Below are 22,533 nucleotides of genomic sequence, written 5' to 3' on the forward strand. Positions count from 1 at the left end.
CTAAAAGCGTAGAGCATGCGAGGATGAGGAGGAGGAAGAGTAGATCCGCCATTGACACGTTGTTGTTGTTGTCGTCCTGTTGAGAGACGAGCACCACCGAAGTGAGAAAAAAAAAAAAAAAAGTCCCTTGCATGGTGAAGATGGAGGAGCGTTTGGCGCGCAATGTGATGGATGATGGAAGGTGGGATGGGTGGATGGGGGTGCACCGAGACTGCGCCCCCATTAGATGGAGCGAGAGAAGATCCAGCGATCGTCAATTATGTCAAAATGGGGCCGGCATGGCGCATTTACGCACGCGTTGTGATCTAAAAAAAATAAATAAATAAAAATCCAGTTGGTCCCACGATGGAACGCGCGCGCACAGCCACAATTTGCAGAGACGCGCGTACACGATAACGAGAATGGTGGCGATGTCCAGCTACCGTGGCGACCGTCATGTTTTGGGATGGTGGTTCAAATGCGCAGACGGCTTGGAAATGGTTTTAAATGACGTCAACGCCCCCCTCCTCGAGCCATGCGCGTCCTGCTCTTCGATGTACAAGGGCGCCATCTGGAGGTTTTAATGGGTAGCCACATCCAGCCTTGTACTAGTATTCAATGTTTTTTTATTATTATTATTATTATTTTTTTTGTAAAGACCCATGTATACTTACATTGAACAATATTAGATTTGGAGGTTAAAAAAATAAATATAAATAAGGACATCCACAACATCAACAGAAATAAAATAATTTAATAAATTATTTCCCCCCCCCCCCAAATTTGTTCCAACTCCTGCATCAGTGCGGTATATACTTCCCGCCTCCCCACATACACTCTCACAAGTCAAATATTACACTATGCATTCCCCTCACTAACTCACATGAAATGACTGTGGTCCCAAGTAAGCTGGGCTTCAAAATAAAAACATGGGAGCAAACTCTGTGGATATGGAGAAAATTCATTTTTGTAAATATTTTGCCAAATAAGTAAAGTCAGTGCTTTCAAAGCTGAGAACACAATAAAATATTATTTCTTACCCTGTTAGATAGCAAATACCAAAACTGGTATATATACTGTAGTTCACTCTAATCAAAGTTCACAATGTAAGCCTTTTTTATATGCACGGTTTATAATAAATCATATTAATCTGCATCAAGTGTTTTGAAAAAGTAGTGGTTGGTTGAGTACTGTGGTTTGATTGGTAACATGAAATTATGTTGTGAAGTCATCAGGGTGGAAACGTCAATTAAAACAGTCATACCTGTTCTGAAATGGAAGGAGAACTTCTGTCATAAAATGTGATTGAACATGTTTGGTACCGTTAACTTGTCACAAAAATGTTCAAGTGTCTTTGCACAGAGGTCTGTGAGGAGGCAGTTTTTCATTAGGAATGGGAGGCGGACGGCAGAGGCAGGCGTGCTCGTCGTTTTTCCTCTTCTTCATCTTGCAGGTTCTTAAGTCAGTGTTATAAGATCTCCAGGTCTACGTGGCGGACCTCGGGGTTACGTTGCTGTGGAGGAAGCGAGCATTATTAACAAAAATCATTTTCGAAAAAGGTATACAGGTGTATACTGATGTACAAGTTTAATTTGTCACATGACCAACTTTTATACAGTGTGTGTTTTCTTTTCTTTTCTTTTTTTTTTTTTAAAGGTTTCACATACCTTGAGTTCTTTCTCTAAGCGGTCCACCTCGGCGCCCAGGGTGTCGATGATGTTCTCACCGTGTTTCAGCATGAAGTTTTCCAGATCTTCTGGCGTCTTCACCTGTTGAATGTCCTGCAATGTCACCCACACATACAAAACGGTTGATCATCAAGCCTCAGCTTTTCCAATTGTGCGAGTGCACCCGACATGATAAATACGACGCGGCAAGTGTTCGACTCACATTGAGGATTTGGTCGATGTCTTGCTTTTCCAGATAAGAGCGTGTCACCACTCGCCCATCGAAGTCGACTTCCGCCTTAAAGCGCACTTTGCTCAGTCCCATGTCGGTGGCCTTCACGTCATGGATGGCTCTGGACATTAAAAAAAAAAATCAAAATAAAAAATAAAATAAAAAATCTTCAAGTTGGCAAGAGGCTCTCGGTGGAGGGACCAGCACAATAAACTACAATATCAGCTGCATAAAAATGACAATTAGCTCCATTCATACCATGATCTAAATTAGAAACAGAGAATAGTAGTGGGCTTAAGATAGAGCCCTGGGGAACTCCATTACAAACATCAGGCCACATACAAACTGAACACATTGTTAACTCTTCTTTGGTTTCATCATTAAGACTTTTCAAGCACTCCAAAGACCTTTTTTCCCTTCAACTTATTTTTTTGCTAGCTTGTGGGCTTTTTATTTTTAAATATATCCTATTCACAAATAGTTTGACGTCAACAGAGGTACAGAGAGATGAACTTCATTTTTTAAATCAAACTTGTTTTCAGACTGATGATCTATATAACAATTTTACTAGTCTTTCTGTGCGGCATCTTACTAAATGCACCACCGTTCGGGTTTTGGGGATTACTGCTCTATATTTCGGGACAAAATGAAACTTTCTGACTTGTGAAACACTTGCTGACCTCACAGCAGGGTCGTTCTCCAAGAACTCTGTGAGCTTCTGGACACGTTCGGGCTGTATGGAGCGTCCCAGCAGCGCCTCCGTGTTGGTGTAGATAAGGAATGCTGAGACTGTGCCAAGCAGCGTTCCCACTCCCAGCGAGCCCAGACTGTCGTAGTATGGATTACCTATGGAAAATAGAAAATACAAGACAACGCAAAAAGGGCTTTAGAAAGGGAATGAGAGTGACGTTCATATAAGTGACAATAAAGAACTGCTCATCAGCTCCTGATGGTCATGAGGTTGATAAATGAGAATAAGTCAAAGGTGATTATTATTTAACTTCAGGACAAACAAGAGTTCATGTAATCATAGTTTGTATGAACTGTGTTACTTGGATAATTCACCTGTGAGCGATGTGAGTCCCATGCAGCCTGCAGCCATAATGACACCAAGCACGGCGGCGGTATCCTCAAGTAGAACCACGTTGGTGCTTGGGTCTCGACTCTGCATTACTGTGCACAAAATATGACTTTACTTTTATTCAGGGTCATTTTTGGGCTCATCAGTGTTCATACTGTCACCTTTACAATTCAAACTGGTTTATAGCCACACTTGATTCATAAAGAGGTAAAATGTCTATAAAATGGATATAGCTTGCACTGAGTTGTTTGGGTCTATTTTTGTCATGTCATACACCAAACACATAAGGCACAAATTAATAATGCATCTTGACAAATAAATGCTTCCATTATCCTTTCTGAAATAAATATAATTACATCAGTGAATAGATCATCTTGACAATGTTATATGCCTCCATATTTATCTTATTTGCCTTGTTCGGTTTACCCTGGTTTCTGTCGTTTCTCTGCAATTTTCCATATTAGTCCTTTTTTTGTTGTTTTGGTAATGTTTAACATACTTATGAAGATGTTCGTACAAAGAAAGACCTCCCCCCCAATTGACCATCTTAACTTGAATGCCTTTGCAGAAATACTGTACTTGAGTTGGAACGTACCGTATTCATAAAAGGAGAGTCCATGGTTTTGGGCGCTTCTCTTTATCTCATTGATGGCTACAAGTAGTGTAGCTGTAGAACGGAAAAACAAAACAAAAAATAATGCATAACAAAATATGCCAGAGAAAATTACAGTATAGTAACCCCCTGCTTATTTGTGGTTTGACATTTTCCAATTTGCCTTTTTGCAAACGTTTTTCTGGAACCTATGCTCTGTCGTCCACTGAAAACCTTGCCAATTCGCAATCTTTGCACTCAGGCCAAAGCAATAAAAGTATTAATTTGGTACCACCTGAATGGACCTTGAGTGCATATGTTTGCCCAAGCGTTTGTGCTAGAGTGTTATGTAGGCTAGGAGTGCTAATACTACTGATGAGCCTAATGTGAATGTGGTTTGTTTTTGTTGAATAATTTAACTGATCAATAGTGTTTATGTGCCATGCATGATGTTGATCGCAATACCAGTTTGTGTTCTTTTATAATCCCAACCGGTTTAACTGATTTTCTGACACTGTGTGGCATCTCTGGTTAATTAGGAATCCCTCCTAGGAGGGGCGTGAATAATTTGCCAGTTTTCACCATTTGTGAAAGATTCGGTTCCTATTTTGGCAGGGGTTCACTATAATTTGAACATCCATGACATACCTCCTTCAGACACCAAAGAGCCCGCCAAAATGCAGTACGCCTGCCACAAAAAAAGCACAGACCTTTAGTTCCCTTTTTGGACTATATTTATGGGAGTCTGATTGAACACTCACCCATAATAAAGACTCAATAGGCTCCGGATGCAGTATTCCCATGATGCCATGGTACCAGGAGAGGCCGGCGCCCATCATAAAAATGCCCACGCCGCTAATGAGGGAGGCGATGTAGCGCATGTTGGAGAAGCCGTACCTGAAGGAGCAATCACGCCCAAGCTTTGTGATCACCTGCACTTCCTCTCATCATGACAGACGCATATAAAAGGCTTACGGATGGCCAGCATCGGGGTTGCGCACGGACTGGCTGATGCCCAGCGCCAGCAGGGCCTGATTGCAGGTGTCGGCTAGAGAGTGGATGGCTTCGGAAAACATGCTCGCTGAGCCCGTGTAGACCCACGCTAGCAGTTTGAAAAAGAAGTTCAGCCCATTTCTGTATACAAAGAAAGGCATCGGACATAGGAGAAGATAATTGATATCAGATTTTATTCACAAAAATGTAATTTACCAAATGCAAATGACTTTATTCAATTCAACTTTGATTTCTTGTCTGTAACGCTGCACCCCTTCTGGCGCAAAAGAAAAAAAATCCTTTTGACAAATAAATGAATAATAAAGTCACCCAGCCCTTGCTAACATAGCATTTATTATTGGGGTAATAACAATTCGGGATTTAAAATCATTATGTGTGACATCACACACACCTAGAGGACTCATAATAATCTCCAGCAGTATGCATATCCAGTTAGCCTTTTTTTTCCATGCACTCATTGAAAGAAACTTATTGGGTTCATGTGACTGCACATGTCCTCTAATGCAATTATTCTGAGTACACCACAAAACCTCATATGAGACAATTTTCACAATCTTGTCACTGGATGCAGCTATGAAAGTTCTTAAGCAAATACTACACATTTATGCTTGATTAGATGTAGAACACACAAACATTATGTCAACATTCAGGTGTCTTATGACACACGCATATACCGTAAACCAAAAAAAAAAATGCTGAAAAAAAATAAAAACAACAACTGTTCTTCACTTACATGCAAATGGCGACCATGACTACTTTGCCTGGACCTTGTAGAAATGTCCTTTTGCCTGATCGGGGCTTTATCAGAACAGGAGAGAAATAAATTATTATGTTAATGTGGTTATAATTTGACATTAAATTAGACACAAAACATTCAAAAAGGTGTTTCTAAAAGTTTGCCCCTCCCTAGGTAACCAGAATATAGAAATAGTGATACTTCTTTTTGCGATGCAATGTCGACATCATTTTCAATCAACATGTATACATCATTATATTTGTAAAAATAGTATTATCGATAAATCTCTTGTAATGGACCTTATCAGATTTTAAAATTTTACAATCAAGTGTTCAGTGAAGGTAAGCATCGGTACCTTTGTGTTTCCCCAGAAGTCTTTGTATTCCTTTAACAGCTGCTGGCTACGAAAGATATCTGAAGGTATGAAAAGGTGAGAAACACTGATTTAAGGAAGACCATTTTTCATGAATTAATGTTGTCTGGAGCATCACTTTAATGCATTAATTAGAAGTACTGCAGTCAAATGAGAAGACGTGTGAGAATTGTGAAACTGACAATTCTAAATAGTTATGTCATAACTAGCACGTGTGCGTTACATGTAAATTATAAGCACTGTAAACAGAAAATAAATAGACATGCAATATCCTACTTTCTTGGTACTCTCTCTCCATTTCCTTCCGTAGATTCCTCTCCCTGGCCAGAGCTTCTTGGCTTCCCCACACGTCCAGTGCTCTGAATATGTAGTGAGAGAAATAAGTGAACCAAAGCAACAACATTTCTTTTAGGAATGATAACGTCACATAATGGGATAAACACCGACTTCGCCTCCACGTCCGAGCGCAGGAACACGGTGAAAGCCTCGGTGTCATCGTGGGGGCTACGTCTTCGGATCTTGCGAAGGTGCTCCAGGTCGCTGCGAGCCCACATGACATGACGAAAATGCAGAAACGTTCGTGTAAGATAACGCTTCTTGTTCTAAGCTAATCGCAACACTGAGGTCACTTATTAATCCCAAAGGAATGTGAGCTGCTCAACGTGACGCGTTACCTCGGTTTGAGACAGAACTCATTCATGGCTCGGACGGCTGTGATGAAGTTATTCTGAGTGTACTTTGCGCCATATATGCGCTTCTTCAGGACGGCCCGAACTGAATGCAGAAGAAGAACCATTATGCAGGTTTACATTTTCACCAGTTTGTTTGCTAGCAAATTTTGAGGATGGATAAAGCACAACAAAAGGACGTCAAAAAACGTTCAGAGTTCAGACCTTTTTTAAGTTGCTTTTCAAAATAAAAAGGAGTCAGATAAGCTCACATTTATTCCTGAAATGATAGTATACACTATAACAGAAATGTAGCTGAAAATAGAGCAATACTAGAATGCAAAATTTAATAAATGAGCACATTATGATAACACTACCTATATTTCTGTATATCATGCTTTAAATTACCCCTCAAAGTACTGGTATTGTTAAGCTATTAAGCTGTTTTCAATTATAGAAAAGTAAAAGTAGAATGTTGAATGGCTTTAAAATGAAAAATCACGAGTCATAGTAGATTTCACTTTACCTTTCACTTGGATGGTCTCTGCTTTAGTGAGCCCCTTAACTGCAGAACCTATTAGACAAACGGTGTCAATATAGTCTCATTACAATGAAAAAACATATTACATGATATTGGAGTTCCAATAAAAGTGAAATGTAAGTGACATATCTGTTAAAAAAAAATAAAAATATCAGTTCAATTTAACAATTAAGTACAATAGTTACATGTAACCATTTTTTTTACTGTTTGTTTTTAAAAACATTTTATTTTAATTATGTGCAGCATATATTAAATTAATCACTATTCAAGAACACCTTTTTATTTTGCCTTGGTGTAAATTGTCTGAGAACCACAAACACTATGCTTGTCAGAGATGAAGTGGGTTACCTGTTGTGTTTATGTTGGCTTTTGTAGACACTTTTTCAGTGGCATCCGACGGAGATCTTGGAGGTCCATCTTTGCTGTTTCCCAAGGTGGAGTAGAAGTGGACCTTAGCTGCTCCCAGCGAGGCAACTCGACAATCCAGAGGTCTGAACAACGAGCTAAACGCACCCTTGGGTTGCCACCCTGCAAGACGTAAACATTAAAAAGCAAATCAATAAAAGTTCCAAGTAATCACGATTCACGACTGGGCGAACCTCACCGAGGCACGGCTGGGGGAACCTTGATCTGTGCCTCCAGGAGACCCTGCAGAAGATCTGCCACGGTCTGTGGGCCAGGCTGGTGAGCATCCTGGTTGTTGACGAGGACCAACTGGCAAGTGTCACACCAACAAATCAAATACGCTAGTTAGCAGCTCCTGCATGCCAACTTAAACTCATTCAAACAGATTAACTCGCGAGTCTTCGCCACTCCGGGCATGACACCGTCGAGAAACGGAGCCAAGCAGTCAGCACACAAATGACGTTAACATCAATACTTCAGTACTTGACGTGAATGTTGTCGTGTGTGATAAGGTCAATAACCGTCTTTACCGGTCGTGCTAAAGATGCTAAAGCCAGCTAACGAGCTAGCACCTGACTCATGGAAAAACAAGAGGCGTCCGGTAATTTAGTCGACCCACGACATCAACGTGGCCAAACTAGAGCGTACAATCGGATGTGTGACAAAAGCTCTACGGTGAGGTTTGTTCGGCATAGTCCGTGTCCATTTTCGCGAACCTATGGACAAACTGCAAGCGCAAATAACATAATGAACACGTGACCATGACACTCGAGGACGTCACGCTAATCCTCTCGTGAGAGCGGCACGATTCGAGTAACGTGACATCACTTATCGCGAGATTTGCTAACTGGCGTCACCTGACGTTTGGTACCGAACGTCTTTTAAAAACTTTATATTTTTAATCTCCTCGTTGTGCTTACTCACCGTGATACTGTATTAGTTAAACAAGTTCAGAGTAATAAACCATCATAACACCTAATTATTATATTTAAAAAGACAATTTTTTTTTTATTTGGATTTTTATTCAGAAATAAAGTTTGGAGTATTTGGATTTGGTTACATTTCAGGATGAACCTAAAATACCTACTAACCTTTGCAAGTTAATTTAACTTCAATATCTGCTCAACTGTGTCATACTTTATGTTCTCGAAAATGGATAAAGAACCCCGACGACTAAAACGCTGTGTAAAATGTATGGTTAATGTTTTAGGACTTTCTGGCAAATATGTGTTTTTACGATTGCATGGATCAACTGGAGGCCGTAGGTTTTCAATCCCTGGTTTAGTTGTGAGCAGTAGTTCTGGTTTCTTTATCCTCTGTCAACCAAATATGTAAACTTAAACACAATGGACCAGGGAGTGGACTTGAGAACGGTTGTTACAACAAAACAGTTTGAGTTAAAAACAAACAATAAAAGCAAGGAGAATCCCAAAAACACATATGAAAACAGAATGTATGTTTATTCTTTAGAACAGTACAGTAGATATGTTATGACTTGTAACTGGTACCAAATAGGTTCCTTAACGGAATCAAATTTAAACTTCTGACAAAAGACTCACTTAGGATCAAACACAATACAATAAGATTGAGGTCTTTGGACTTCTCATGCAATCACGCCATCCATCACTGAAAGTAAGAGTCCATATCAGAGTCATCAAGACCCACAGTACAATTTTCAAAAACTACAACTCAGTCATGATGGAATTTTGTAAAAGGCAGAAAAAAAGAAAGGCTGTGCACTTAAATGAGTAAAAATGAGTACCGTTTTACCAAGCAACTCATCAACTGGACTTTATTGTGCAACAAAAGTACTTGAGAATCAGCTGTGTCCCTTTAACGCAGGCTGGGCAATCTCAGTCCTCGAGGGCAGGAGTCCTGCAGGTTTTGGATGTTTCCCTTCTCCAACACAGCTGATATATGATCAGCTCATCAGCAAGCTCTGCATAAGAATGATAGCGATCCTGTTGATTGGACTCAGCTTGTGTTGGAAGAGGGAAACCTCCAAAACCTGCAGGACTTCGGCCCTCGACGCCCGCCCCTGCTTTAACGCATGGTGACAAGCTCCTCGGCGGAGGTGGGGTGAATGGCGACAGTTTTATCAAAGTCTGCTTTGGTAGCACCGAGCTTGACGGCCACAGCGAAGCCCTGCAGCATCTCATCACAGCCTAGACCCTGCATGTGCAGACCCACCACCTGGAGGATAAAACATGGAGATCACTAGCATGTTTGACGTCTACAATTGAATTAATGCACATTGAAAACATTACGCAGTCAGCTCTTTGCACGTAATCTCCCATGTTGCTGAAATAAAACACATGATTTGCTTTGGACTAGTGTTCCCCCACATATTTACAATTTGCAGATTGTTCTTGCTACCTACCATTTATCTTCTGTTATTTGCTGAAAAGCTCAATTAGGCTCTGTTTTTGTGCTCAGGAAAAAGTCTTATCTAATATAAAAGTATTGCTTTGGTGCCATGTTGTGGTCAATAAACTATTTTGAAGTGAAAAGAGGAGCTTGATTTAGTGAGTCCATGGGCCTGCCTAATATAAATGTAGTGCTTTGCCACAATCACCAGGTTAAATCAAAATGAGATTCTGAACCAACTAACTCCTACCTTCTCCTCCTCGCCCACACACACCATCTTCATAATGCACAGACTCTTGCGGCTGGTGATGGCGTGATACAGCGGCGTGAAGGAGGTCTTGTAGATCTTCACGTTCTCCTTCCCTCTGCTAATTATGGCCTCCTCTGCGGGTATCGACGGTCTAGAGTGAGTGACCAATGAGTGTGGAATCTTGGAAGGTCTTCTCAACTCACCTTCTGTGAGGCCCACTGTGCCAATAGGTGGGTGGCTAAACACCACCGTGGGAATGTTGGAGTAGTCCAACTTGGAATCTTTTTTGCCCTCAAACAGTCTGTGGGCCAGCTTCCTGCCAGCAGCGATGGCAACTGACAAGAAAGAAAATGTTTAATGTTCACTCCACTTCTTCAACAATGCCGTTCCATACAGTACGTACACGTGACATCTTACCGGGCGTGAGAAGAGCTCTGCCGCAAACATCTCCGACAGCGTAGATTCCCGGTCGGCTGGTGTTTTGGTATTCGTCCACCACGATGTGGCCGCGTTCATCTGTGTCGATACCCTGACAACAAAAACGCACAACAAATTGTTCGAAAGAACTCTGCAGGCAATAGACATTTCCCTCTCTCATTTAAAAAAAAAAAAAGTTGCAGCTATTTTAGTCAAGTATTTTATTACAGTGTTCTGGATTCATGGTATACAGCTCACTATCTTTATTAACTCATTTGCTCCCAATAACGTGTAAATATGTTTGTTTTTTTTATGTTCTAAGTGTCCCAAAGACGTATTTGTACGTTTTTTCGTTTGTTTTTTTTATGCTAGAGAATACAGAAGGCTTTGATGCAGCCTCTCAACTGCAAAGAACGGTTGCAGAAATGGTAGTTATTACACAAACGGCCAGCAGGTGGCAGCAGAGCAAAGGAGATCAACCAGGGCCATCTAGAAAAAAAAGCTAAATTACTTACAATCTTAAATAGATTTGTGAAAATTGAAACTTAGCTCTCTTCTAATGCTAATTGCTGCAAAAACGTAAACAATAGAAACATACTTTTTTTTTTTCCTGATGAAAGAAGAGACTTTAATCTTTCTTTTGGTAGGTTCCATGCTTTTATAGCAATTGAACACAATATTCTGTGGGCCTTGCAAAATCAGTCAAAATCCAGTAAAACACCCGGGAGAGAACGGGATTGTTTCTGTGAAAATGGCTGGGAGTGAATGAGTTAATGAACCACACATAGAAATGTGCTCTGACTAAACAGATATTCAGCTCCCCTTTTAATCCGCTATTACACCAGATTTTCCTGTTAAACTAGTGCATTAATACTATCTAGACAACATAGGCCAAATGGAAATTCCTAAGAAAAATAGATGTGAAATCTGAGAGATAATCAAACAACAATGCAATAAAATTCAACACTACAACATTAACACTACTACATCCATTAAATACCATAAAATATACCGGTATTGTACCTCGTGCGAGGCAGCAAGCATTATAGGGGATGACATCAGAGCAATCTGGTTGGTTACTTTGTAAGTGCCATGTTTCTGTCATGCTATGACATCATCATCGGGCGATTGCATGGGCTGATACATAATTTTATAACTGAAAGGTAGAATTATGAGATTCTTTTTAGGCAATTTGTTTATGAGATTTTGTGAAACCAGTTTGGTAAACTGAATGCCCCAAAAGTCATATAATTGCATACATTTCTGCAGTACCCCAATACTTTTGACAACTTTATTTTATTTAATTTTTCCTGTTTTCATTAATTTTATGAGCGGGTTATTTTTAGACTTGTATGACAACTGAGAATGTTACATTGTTGCTTGAAATATTTCCTGGGTTTATGATAGCTACAGTTTGCCCACGAAACATCTATTTCCATTTTTTCAAATGGAAAGAAATGGAGGCTGACCAGCAGAATGATGTGTTTAACCTCAGAGATTTCATTGAATTATGCCACTAGACTTCTTTGACATCGAGTACATGCATCCTCTAATTTAAACTAAATCTATACACCCATCCATCCATTATTTGGATGACACTCAACAATTAATCTGAAATGAAATAGAGCTAAAAATAAAGGTGACCAAAGCAAATGACATCAAACATCGTTCAAAGCCACATACCATCTGGCCGATATTTAGTCCCGAGATGTTGGGCTTCCTGCCGATGGCCCACAGAACACATTCCACTTCCGAAATAGTGCTGCTCTTCTCCGTGTCTTTGGTGGCAAGCGTCACCTCAAGCCCTGCGTCGGTTTTGCGCACCGATGTCACCTGAGAGTTCTTCCGCAAATCCACGCCAGAGTTCTGTAGCTCTTTGGTGCAGTTTGTGCTTATGAAGCTGTCAAAGTTCCTCAAAACCTACACAACGAGTACAGTACATATTCGCGTTTAGGAGTTTAATGTGGTCCGTCGTGAGCATGTTTGTAAATCAAAACACTTGATTCTCAACTCATCTTTCTCCAGTGGAATGAATGGAATGAAATCTAGTCACTCATAAGCCGTTATGCGTGCTAAATTAAAAGCACATTTATTTTTTTAGTCATCTTCTTACCTCACCCTGCCGTATGATGAGGGAGGTTTTCGAGCCCAGGTTAGCGAGGATGCCCGCCATCTCCACAGCAATGTAACCGGCACCCACGACAACACTACGTCTGTTGACACAGTAAAATTGTTTTTTTCTGTGTATTTATTTTTATTTTTTTTAGCAAGACATCAAAATAAGATCAGAATTAAATACTTACTTTGGAAGATTTTCAAGTTCAAAAAAGCCATCGCTGGTAATTCCTAGACTTGCTCCTGTATTTATTAAATAAGAAATTATATTGATAATTGAGAGGCTTAGGATAATGAGGAGGGTAAAACAGGTCACTCATGCGCTTCACACCAAGCAAATTAGCAATTATAATCCATTTAAAGTATTTCAGAAGGTCCCACCTGGAATCTCAGCATCAGTCAACACAGAAGGCTGCCCCCCAGTGGCGATGAGGATGTGAGGCGCCGTGTACTTCCTGCCATTGACCTCCAACGTTGGCTCCGGATCTTTAGTGAACCTGGCATGACCTTCAATGGTTTGGATTTTAGCCTATCAAGGATGAGATGTGGCAGAAATTATTATTTGGTGTATTTTTTAATTTCAACAAGTATAAACTTGGAATTTGGGGAAAATATCACACTTTGTAAACGGATTTGTCCTTACCTTATCAAGGTTGTTGCGATAAATTTGATTCAGGCGACTGATGTAGGCATCCCTTTTTGTTTTTAGTGTTCTAAAAACATGGAAAATGACAATATACCCAGCATTACCCTTTAGTTTTTTTTTTCTTCAGTCTCAAATCAATACAGTAGAACCTCAAATGTGCCTGAGTTTGTATAAGTCAGAATTCAACGAGGAAAATATGCTGTGAAACTAAATCACAAAACGTCATGCAACAAAGTGCTTTCTTTTCTGTCTGAAGTTATGTGAAGTTGGGCAATAATACCCGCTGCGTTCAAACGTCACATGACCAAGCCCAGAAAACAGGTTAGCAGACTCTCTGTGTATGCTGCGGGTTGATGACATGATAGTTTGAACAACATTTGAGCATATTCAAATCATCACGTTATCAACCTGCAGCATACACACGGGGAGTCTGCTAATCTGTTTGCCAGGTTTGGTCATTATGAACGCCTTCCTGAACCTTGCCTTTCATTAGTATAACCTTGACTAAGCTTAGTGCGTCAACACGCGCTAACATGCATATTGCTGTGGCCTTGCATTTCGTCCATTCATGGTTGTAACAAGTTTCCCAACAAATGTCGACACAGAAATCACTTACTCCCAACTGAAATTAACTTTCTCTACGTCAAAGCCGTAATCGGCATGATCATGAAGAAACTCTGCATGGACTGCCGCATTCCACATGACCTGGGAAGGAAGAGGAAGCAGCCTTAAGTTTGAAGACAAGTTTGACTTGCCAATTTTCAGCAAAAATTCTGTTGGTGTTTCTACATGGAGAGCAAAAAAAAAAAAAAAGGGCTTACCTTCTTTGGGACACAGCCAACATTGACCTGTGAAAAATTAAGAGCACATGTTCTTGGTTAAATGTGACAATAGTTGATATCATAGAAACAAAGGGGAAAAAAAACCCATTTGTAACTAAAGAAGTTCAAGTATGTTTACGTTTCCGTACCAAACCGGGAACTTTATCTGACAAATGTTTTTGGTTTAATGCAATCAGCATACAATATGTAGTAAACGGTGCAAGACACACAAGAGCAACATTTCCTCTACACAACTTCCCTTGCAGAACCTAATATTTCCAAACACAAAGTAGTTCAACCTCAATAATGAAATGCACGTTTAACTGTCTACGATATTTTTACTTATTGAGATAGAATCGAAGTTTGGAAACCCTCCATGCAAGATAAAATTATACTCTGCTGATCTCTAAAGGGTAAATTCAAGTATTATATTAGGAAAGCTGTTTTTTTGTTTTTTTATAGTGTGGTACAGTATGTGGGTTCTCTTTAGTGGTCTGCGAAATAATCACTGCCTATGTACAATAATGATATAATTTTTTTTTTTTTACATACACTGTGCTTTAATATTGGCCATGTTGTACTCAATACTTTTTGAGGGTTTTTTTTCGGTGGGGTAAAAATTTTGTTAACCACTGCAATCGAGGATCAAGCAGCACACAGTTTGTTACAAAAAGAAAAAGAAAAAAAATGCAGTAAAAAAAAATAAAAAATCAATTCAACAAACCTTGTTTAACTTAAAATGATCCAATCCTCAGAATTTAAACTTCTAAACGATAAATTTTCTCCGATTTTTCTTTAGTCGTCCATAAAAACAGATTATCTTTGTGGTAAAAACAGACATTAAAAAAAGGACTAACAGTTGCCCGAACTAAACTTTAATAATTCGTGTGTATCATTAAGAACTTGTTGGTGTTTATCTTCGACCAGGAAAGCTTCCGGGGGCTTCGAGTCCTCGTCGGTGACTGCCACGCGTGGGGTATCAGGTGTTTGCAGTTTTTACTCACGCAGGTACCTCCGAGTTTATGACTCTCGATCACGGCTGCGTTCGCGCCCAGCTCCGCCGCCCTCCGAGCCCCCGCCAGACCTCCGGAACCACCGCCGACCACCAGGAAGTCGAACCGGGTCACCTCGCTTGTTGTTGATGATGCTGCCATTCTGCGACGGAAAACACCGAAAGAAGACGAGAAATGCCTGGTGACGGACGAGGAGAGGAAAAAAAGGAAGGGAGTTTGAGTGCCAGTTAGGCGGGTTATTATCGCCATAACCAGGAAGCTGTGGGGTGGGAGAAACGAGGGAGTGGGAGGGTCAAGCCAAAAGCCAGTGGCTGCTGTGTCATTATGAATCACAACAATGGTGTGTAAATCCTAGAAAAGGTCCCTACAATGGTCACGGTGAGGCTCATTTTACAATAACGTGCAAACAAGAGCGACGAGACTTGAAATATTGAACTCTCGTGTGGGGTTTTATGCATTAATGCGATCTTAAGTAGTAGCTAACATACCTTTGAATAAACCTGGTTGTCTTTACAAACAGCATATTTCCATCACTTCAGCGTCATTTTGTGTACATGAAGGATACATGTGTAGCCTGCTGAGTTATAAAGTTGTGATCTTCCGGTCGAGAAATGATTGCAACCAATCAGGTCGTTTTACGTGACTTTTTGAAATGTTGTGGATTTCCAGGGCAAGTATAATTCCGAACGCAAGATTCACGTATATTTTCCGAAAGTATGACACCGACCGCCGTTACTCGCACAGCTGTCGTATATCAGCCAGCGAAATCAATTGGCATCCGGTTTTAACTTTCGAAGTTAAACATCACTCTATTAATATCACAACATACTCTCTTATTACACAACACCACGCATTTTAAGCATTTTTATATTTAAATTAACTGCTTAGCAAATACGAAAGAGACACAGTTACGGGTTTAGTTTTAAAATGAATATAAATATAGTCTTATTTTGAACGTGGGTTGAACGTTTCCGGAATTCTTTAGCATACTGGAAAACGTGAAGCTAATGGCGACTCGACTCGCTATGAACATTTTATGAAAGCATCTAGCTCGAAAAATGTTTTTCAATGTTTTCTGCTAACGCGTTTTGCAAAATACTGCACCAAGGTACGTAAACAGCATTCGCTACCTCGCTAATTAACCGTTGGAATACAGGGGCGTGTTTTTTGTCAGACCCATTTGCTATCACGCGCCTCGGTGTTTCGGCCTTTATTTTGTAATCAGTATAAATGACTTTCACTAGCCCCGGGGGGAAAAAAGAAAAAAGAAAATATAGCTTAACGCAATTAGGTTAATTTGCGTAAAGCCGTTTACGCTGCTTAGGCGTGTTGACGAATGTTTTCGGATGTTTTTAAGTCACTGTGCAATCTATGCATGTCAATAGGGTAGTGGTGTCCAAATTCGGTCCTTGAAGGCCGGAGCCCTGCAGGTTTTGGATGATTCTCTTCTCCAACACACTTGAAGCTCATCTGCAAGCTCTGCATAAGCCGACCAAATTTGGACACCACTGGACTAGGGACTGGTCTAATAAAAAAATAAAATAAACATTGTTTATTTGCTTCCAGTAAGGTTTTCAAATGCAATATATGCGTCAGTTTTCATTTCAGACAGATGGGGTGTACATTCGGTAACGTCTTCCTCTTTCTGATCTTGTCGGGGAATACTCCTTTCTATACAGTAAACAGTGGCACCAGAAGGCAGCGACACATGTAGTCGCTGGTTTTGACGCTGTGGAAGTGGGTGGAGCTGCTGCTGCTGCTGCTGTTGCTGCTGCTGCCAGGTGATCATCATGAAGCCTGTCAACTGTCAGAGCCTTCCCTCCACGGTGAACACCGAACAACCACAAGGTTTCTTGGTTCGTACCCCAAGATTTCGTGACACCATGCATTGTGGCAAGTGTGGATTTGCTACGTCGGATATACAGTTCTTCAAGCAACACATGTCAGACCACATGGCGTACAAGGCGGATCTAAACGCTCTGGAGAAACACGTCAGGTCAAGTTTCTCATGCCCATACTGTGGACAACGCTACATGCGGAGATGTAGCCTTCTAAAGCATATTCAATGTGTGCATAATAAAACCTTTAGTACCCAAGTACTACCCCAAAAGGTTAGCAGGAGCAAGGATCCCCAGGTCTCCAATGCCATACAAAATGTGCAGAGTGCTGAGCGCACAATGCAGCCACCAGTTCAAGTGAATGTGCCATCCCTCAGCATGCCAACTGTCAGTCTTGTTAAAGATGGGCAGAAAGCTAGAACAATGAACACAATCCTTCCCGTTTCTTCAAATGATGATCCAGAAAGTGTTATTCATCACAACAGGGCATTAACTGTGTCACTCCCAGACGAAATAAGTATCCCTGCTGGGTGCCTGGTTGAACTCGTGGAAGTAAAAACTGTCAATGGTTCAAAGGAGCTAAAACTGAGACTGGTGTCACAAGAAAACAAGGCCGAAATGAAAGACACAAGAACAACATGTCAACAAAATGTCACAACAGGCAAGACGTTGGCGTCCAAATTAAACCGCCCAAATGACGTCAACTTGGCAAATATGGGAATGTGCATTGTGAATAGAAAACAGTCGGAAACAAAGACGGCGGGTCAGCAATGCGCTTTCTTGCATGACCTATGTTCCTCTTATGTAAAAAATACACAAGAAAGGGTTAACCAAGTCAGTACGTCCAAAAGCCTCACCTCAAATCAAGCTAGTAAAGAGAAGCACACACTAAAAAGGACATCACAGGAAGTCATTATTGTAGACAGTCCGACCAAGGTTTACAAAAAGGAAAGGAGTGAAATTGCATCTACACGGAGTGATCCTGTCAACGATCGAGCCAAACTGACCAATTTTCTCTTGACCAGCGAGACCAAAATGTCGACCTGCGTCCCGCAGCCGGCAATAACAGGATCATGTGTACCGCAACTAAGGGCGTATGAAAGGCTAAAAAATATTCCAGATCATTGCAAGAGTGTTCCCCCTGCAAAGGCAGCCAGGACAGAAAGTTCTCTCCGAGACATGGTGGCCGCTGTTAAAAGTGAATCCGACGTGGTTTGCCTCACTGGCTCCAAAGTCATGAACACCCCACTAGGTGTCAACCAGCAACCCACTTCCTTGAATATTCCTCCAGTTGCAAATGTTCGAGTGTTACCCCCAAAGGTCAATCTTTGCCAGGAGAGCGCTACTCCTCCCTCGTCTTTGCCAGTTCCCGCCACCGTGCGGAGGCCGGTCCGCGTGTACTCATCGGTCAAAGCGCGCCTGGCGCAGTCTCGCTCCGAGTCCAAGATTCCGCCTCATGGCGTCCCCCCAAGCAAGCAGTCGTCTCAGAGAGACACACCAAAGCCCGAGGGCTTCCCAATCATCTCCTCCGTCTTTTCCCTGAGTGAACAAGAAGGAGCCACTGAGGGCGCCATGCAGCCGCTGGTCATGGCATTGCGGGGCATCGTGATGGACAAAAGCAGCACCGCTGAGAAGTCGGCGCCGGATGCGAATCGCAAAGAACGGGTACCGATGAACCGAACGTGTGACTCTGTGAAAGTAGAAAGCGACATAGAAATTATTCAGCAGCAGCCGTCTAGCCCGGTGTTGAATGACAAGAAGGATGATGTCAAGGCAGCCAAAACCAGCTCGACGCAGACGGACAATCCCAGCCACGCTTTCGACTTGAAATCGGAAAAGGCCGAGCCTGTTTCGAACAACCCATCCGATGTGGCCGCCGTTTTAAATAATCAATATGACCTCTCCAAATTCTTGACTGTCTCTTTGACAAGAGTGGACGAGCGGATGGACGGCGCGAATGGACCCCAACTGCCGGCACCTCAATGTGACAGCCTGACAGCCGCGCGTAGCACCGCCCGTTTGATGCCACTTAAGGTGGAACAGCTGGTGACGTGGCCGGGCCCGAACCAGCCCGTGGTCGTGCTCAATCACCCGAAGCCGCGCGTCCCAATGCAAGAAACCATCAGCACAATCGCAAACACTGGAATAACCGAAAAGCCTACAAAGTGCCAAATATTAAAGATGAGGCTGGTTAAAGTGGTGGGGCAGAAATATGAGGTTACAGGCTGCACTGTCAGGTTCCCCCAATAAGGTGGATTTAAGTCTTCACCACCCTGTTCAGATGTTAGGGAAAAAACGAGACCAAGTAAAACAAATTTAAAATGTTTTCCCACTATTATTGTGACCTATAACCTGTACAACTCAATTGTGGGGGGAAAAAAAAGTGGTTGCACAAGTGTGCACACCCTCTTAAGAACTCGAATGTGACTGTCTTCAGAATTAACCAATCACATAGTTCAGATGTTTTTCATTAAACAAATGTGTTTGGGATTTTCTTATTCTTTGAAAAATAAGCCTTACATATTGCCACACTGTTCTATATCCCACACATGAAAGAAGACAAAAAATTTTTTAACATGTCCTTAAAAGCCAGAAATTCCTGCTACTCCTTTAATATGTTGTATTTGGTCAGTCTAAAATGGTCTGGTATCTTTTTTTATCTTATTTTTGTCACTTTTAGAGGGCTGTTATGTCATATATTCTCCACTAGAGATCCCTTTGATGCTGTTGTAGCACTGTGGCTTGTACTGAAAGATTTCAACAATGTCAGGAAAAGTCTAGAGCGTAGCTGAAATTTATTTGGGTTTTATCACAGCCTGCATTTTAAATGGTGCAGGTGTATGCTGACTCCTGTTTATTAGGTTGAATGTGATTTGAACACATTAAAATTTTCATTTAACTCTTTTAAAAAAAAAAAGGAAATAAAACTTGTGATAAATGCCCCTGATCAACACAACAAAATGATCAACATAAAATGAATGACAGCGAGCAGTCAAGACACTGTCAAGTTAGAGGAGTTTTCTTTTAAATATGTTTTCAGTTGAGTTGTACAGGTTAGGTCATATTAATGGCGGACTTGATGAGCAAGTGGTTCAGAAAATGGATGGATAAGGTTTGAAATTATTTATAGCAGTCTTATTTTTTTATATCACAAAACCCTGTTTGTTTGTTATATTAACAGGGATGTTTAAACTATATCCCATTGTTGACATGGAACTGTGCGTATGTGACAAGTAATGGTAATGGTAATTTTATATGAGCGCTGATGACAAAAAAAAAAGTTTTTTGATAGCTTCACTGCTATTTTTCATTATTATTTGTAGCCACACTGCCTAGCGAACAAAACTGCAACAGAGCATGTAACAGAAAATCTCAATGTATAAGGTTGTAGTAAGGTGTCTTCTAAAGCAGCAAATATATAATTATACAATTTGTTCAAAATGAATGGATGATGACCCTGCCTAGTGCTCGAGGCCAGCTGGGATAGACTCGAGCGACCCTGGTGAGGAGTAAGTGATAAAGAAAATGGATGAATGGATGATACGTACCTTGGGAAAAGTAATACATTTATGACATATCCATGTGCCAAATTTATTACAAACTAATCATTTTTTTGCACGTTACTTTTCACTGCTGAGTTGAGTTTGGGGAGATTCGATACTTTGCACATCAACAAAAATAATTTCCGCACTTTCCCCCCCCCCTAATCTTTATTTACAGTGAGTTTAGAAGTGTCGGCCCTCTAAGCCAAGATCTTCGCAATGTCCAAATGGTTGTAAACCAAGTGTCTTTCCAGAGATTTAAAAAAATATACCTGACTTTTACTGGTGATTTTTGCGCATTTGTTGTCAAAATTAATCACTGTTTACATTAAAACTGTCATACAGCACATGTGATTTGTTTTGACCCATATGATGAAGAACAATATGCCGTGTGCATGAATAATTCAATGGGCCAATCTCCCAACAATTTTAAATAATTTAAGGTAAAGATTTAAATGTAGTTCCCCATAGCATAAGTAATGGAACAAACTGTTTTGTTTAGCTGTTTTGGGATGTTTTTCCTTCAGTGCAATTTGAAATCATATCCATACCTTATAATCATCAGTGCGTGTCATTAAGCCTTGTCTTCACAAACAACATTATTTGTGAATTTTTGTGTAAATATTAAAGATACGTACTATTTTGATTATACTAGTTTTAAAACTAGTACCGGGATGCACCACCAGTGTTGTTTTTATGATGACAGTGACATTTCAAGTCCAAGTTACAGTACATTTTTGGGACCAGAATGATACTGATAGATATCTAAGCAAGCAGGATATTAAGAATGAACACTGTTCTGTACAGCATTTATTTACATTTGTTCCTGATTGTATGTTTAATGTAGATACCAATGTCTTGATTATGCTGACTAAAAAATATAGTCATAATCACTTACTGGCCACAGTTTTAGGTACACCTTCCAATACAAGATGGAACATTCTGCATTGTTCTCTAGATTTGCAAAAATTGAGGTCATCCTTAGCCAGTGAGCCATCCATCTACAGAGTTCAATGGAAATTATTCTGCTCCATTTTGAGCATTATATAGTGTACCTATTACAATGCCCAGTGAGTGGTATTAAAAAATAATAATAATACTAATAAAAAAGACAAATTAAAATTCTGCTGAGATTACTTGTTTCCCCAGCAGCAGAAATGTTCTTAAGCAGTGACAAACCTGTCATGACATGACAAGAGAAAAAAAGGGGAAATATTTCAACAGCCTTTTAAAATATTTTCAGAACTTTGCTTTTTTTTGTTAGTCAATGTCACATGTTGTTCATGTCTTTTCTATTAAAGCTGTGACCATGATGTCACAAGCAGTTTTAAGTTCCTGTGGAGTTTTTGGGGAAAAAAAAAATAATAAAAAATGAGCAGATAAAATTTAAGACAATTTCCCACACGAGACACTACAAGTGATGCAACATGCACAGTCGCCATGAAACCTTAGGTCACTTTTGGTGTTCTTATTACTCAAAAGTAGAGCCAATTCATTCAAACTTACGCTGGGAAAAGTCGGGTGAAAATATTGGACTTGACACTGAAAATAAAATTTTAATGGATGTCATGACCCCGCTTATTAGCAATATGTAGCATTATAGTCAAACGTCTAAAAAGTAAAATGTATACAGTACTTGGATTTTCTAGGGAATGCAATGGCGTTTTCTCACCAGCAGATGGTGCAGAAGCTATTGCAATGGGTGCCCAGAAAGTTTAGTACAGTCCAGTATGGTGTATATATCATTGTACCGTTTATGGATCCAATGGTTTCTTGTTAGCTTAGTACCCTTAAAGGCTCTGTAAAGTGAAAAGAAATTTGACACACTACAGTTGCCAACAGTGGTTTTAGTGGTCATACAATGGGCTCTTTGCACAAATTCCTTCATTTCCTGTCGTTCATGAGTGGACAAGCTGATTAATCTAGGTGTGCCTGATCTCAGTAACTACAACGACATTGGCCAGACACACCTTGATTAATCAGTTTGTCCACTCATGAAAGACAGGAAACAAAGGTGTGGTATTCAGTTCAGGAAGTAAGTCGAGCTGTGTAAAGAGCCCATATCACGACTTTATTAAGTTCCGTTTGTAGTTATTACAGGTAACAGGCTGAATTAATGTCAATTGTATTAATCATGACACAAATATAAAGTATAAATAATGTTGTGAAATAATATTTAGTGAACAATGAACACAAATATTGAAAAACATTCTAGATCTTATTATTGTTTTCGGCT

At 40.4% G+C, this 22,533-nt stretch overlaps 3 protein-coding genes across 5 annotated transcripts; 1 reads left to right on the forward strand and 2 right to left on the reverse strand.

Annotated features, from left to right (window-relative positions):
- Nucleotides 1–713: 713 nt before the first annotated feature.
- Nucleotides 714–8,075, reverse strand: slc30a9 (solute carrier family 30 member 9). Its single transcript, XM_077532712.1, has 17 exons — nt 7,488–8,075; nt 7,232–7,411; nt 6,869–6,916; nt 6,349–6,448; nt 6,122–6,214; nt 5,951–6,033; nt 5,657–5,715; nt 5,299–5,363; nt 4,527–4,685; nt 4,313–4,448; nt 4,200–4,239; nt 3,555–3,626; nt 2,944–3,051; nt 2,559–2,724; nt 1,870–1,999; nt 1,647–1,760; nt 714–1,492 (listed from the first exon to the last, which is right to left on the reverse strand). Exons 1-17 carry the CDS (start codon nt 7,573–7,575, stop codon nt 1,448–1,450), a joined length of 1,686 nt encoding a protein of 561 aa, XP_077388838.1. The 5' UTR covers nt 7,576–8,075; the 3' UTR covers nt 714–1,447.
- A 654-nt stretch (nt 8,076–8,729) lies between these two features.
- Nucleotides 8,730–15,690, reverse strand: gsr (glutathione reductase). 3 transcript variants are annotated; one of them, XM_077531718.1, is made up of 13 exons: nt 15,406–15,690; nt 14,909–15,059; nt 13,905–13,931; nt 13,700–13,788; nt 13,081–13,150; nt 12,819–12,966; nt 12,626–12,680; nt 12,436–12,535; nt 12,006–12,242; nt 10,323–10,434; nt 10,109–10,240; nt 9,906–10,039; nt 8,730–9,481 (listed from the first exon to the last, which is right to left on the reverse strand). In XM_077531718.1, the coding sequence occupies exons 1-13, from the start codon at nt 15,438–15,440 to the stop codon at nt 9,332–9,334; spliced, it is 1,440 nt and encodes a 479-aa protein (XP_077387844.1). In that variant the 5' UTR covers nt 15,441–15,690; the 3' UTR covers nt 8,730–9,331. The 3 variants fall into 3 exon arrangements, with proteins under 3 accessions (XP_077387844.1, XP_077387843.1, XP_077387842.1); XM_077531717.1 differs by having other exon boundaries at nt 14,909–15,095; nt 15,406–15,689; XM_077531716.1 differs by lacking the exon at nt 15,406–15,690 and having other exon boundaries at nt 14,909–15,317.
- Nucleotides 15,691–15,722: 32 nt separating this feature from the next.
- Nucleotides 15,723–21,628, forward strand: znf518b (zinc finger protein 518B). The gene is made up of 2 exons (XM_077531715.1): nt 15,723–16,025; nt 16,597–21,628. The coding sequence occupies exon 2, from the start codon at nt 16,708–16,710 to the stop codon at nt 19,003–19,005; it is 2,298 nt and encodes a 765-aa protein (XP_077387841.1). The 5' UTR covers nt 15,723–16,025; nt 16,597–16,707; the 3' UTR covers nt 19,006–21,628.
- Nucleotides 21,629–22,533: the final 905 nt, after the last annotated feature.

The sequence above is a fragment of the Festucalex cinctus genome, chromosome 9 (genome assembly GCF_051991245.1).
Source record: "Festucalex cinctus isolate MCC-2025b chromosome 9, RoL_Fcin_1.0, whole genome shotgun sequence".
NCBI classification, from domain to species: domain Eukaryota; kingdom Metazoa; phylum Chordata; class Actinopteri; order Syngnathiformes; family Syngnathidae; genus Festucalex; species Festucalex cinctus.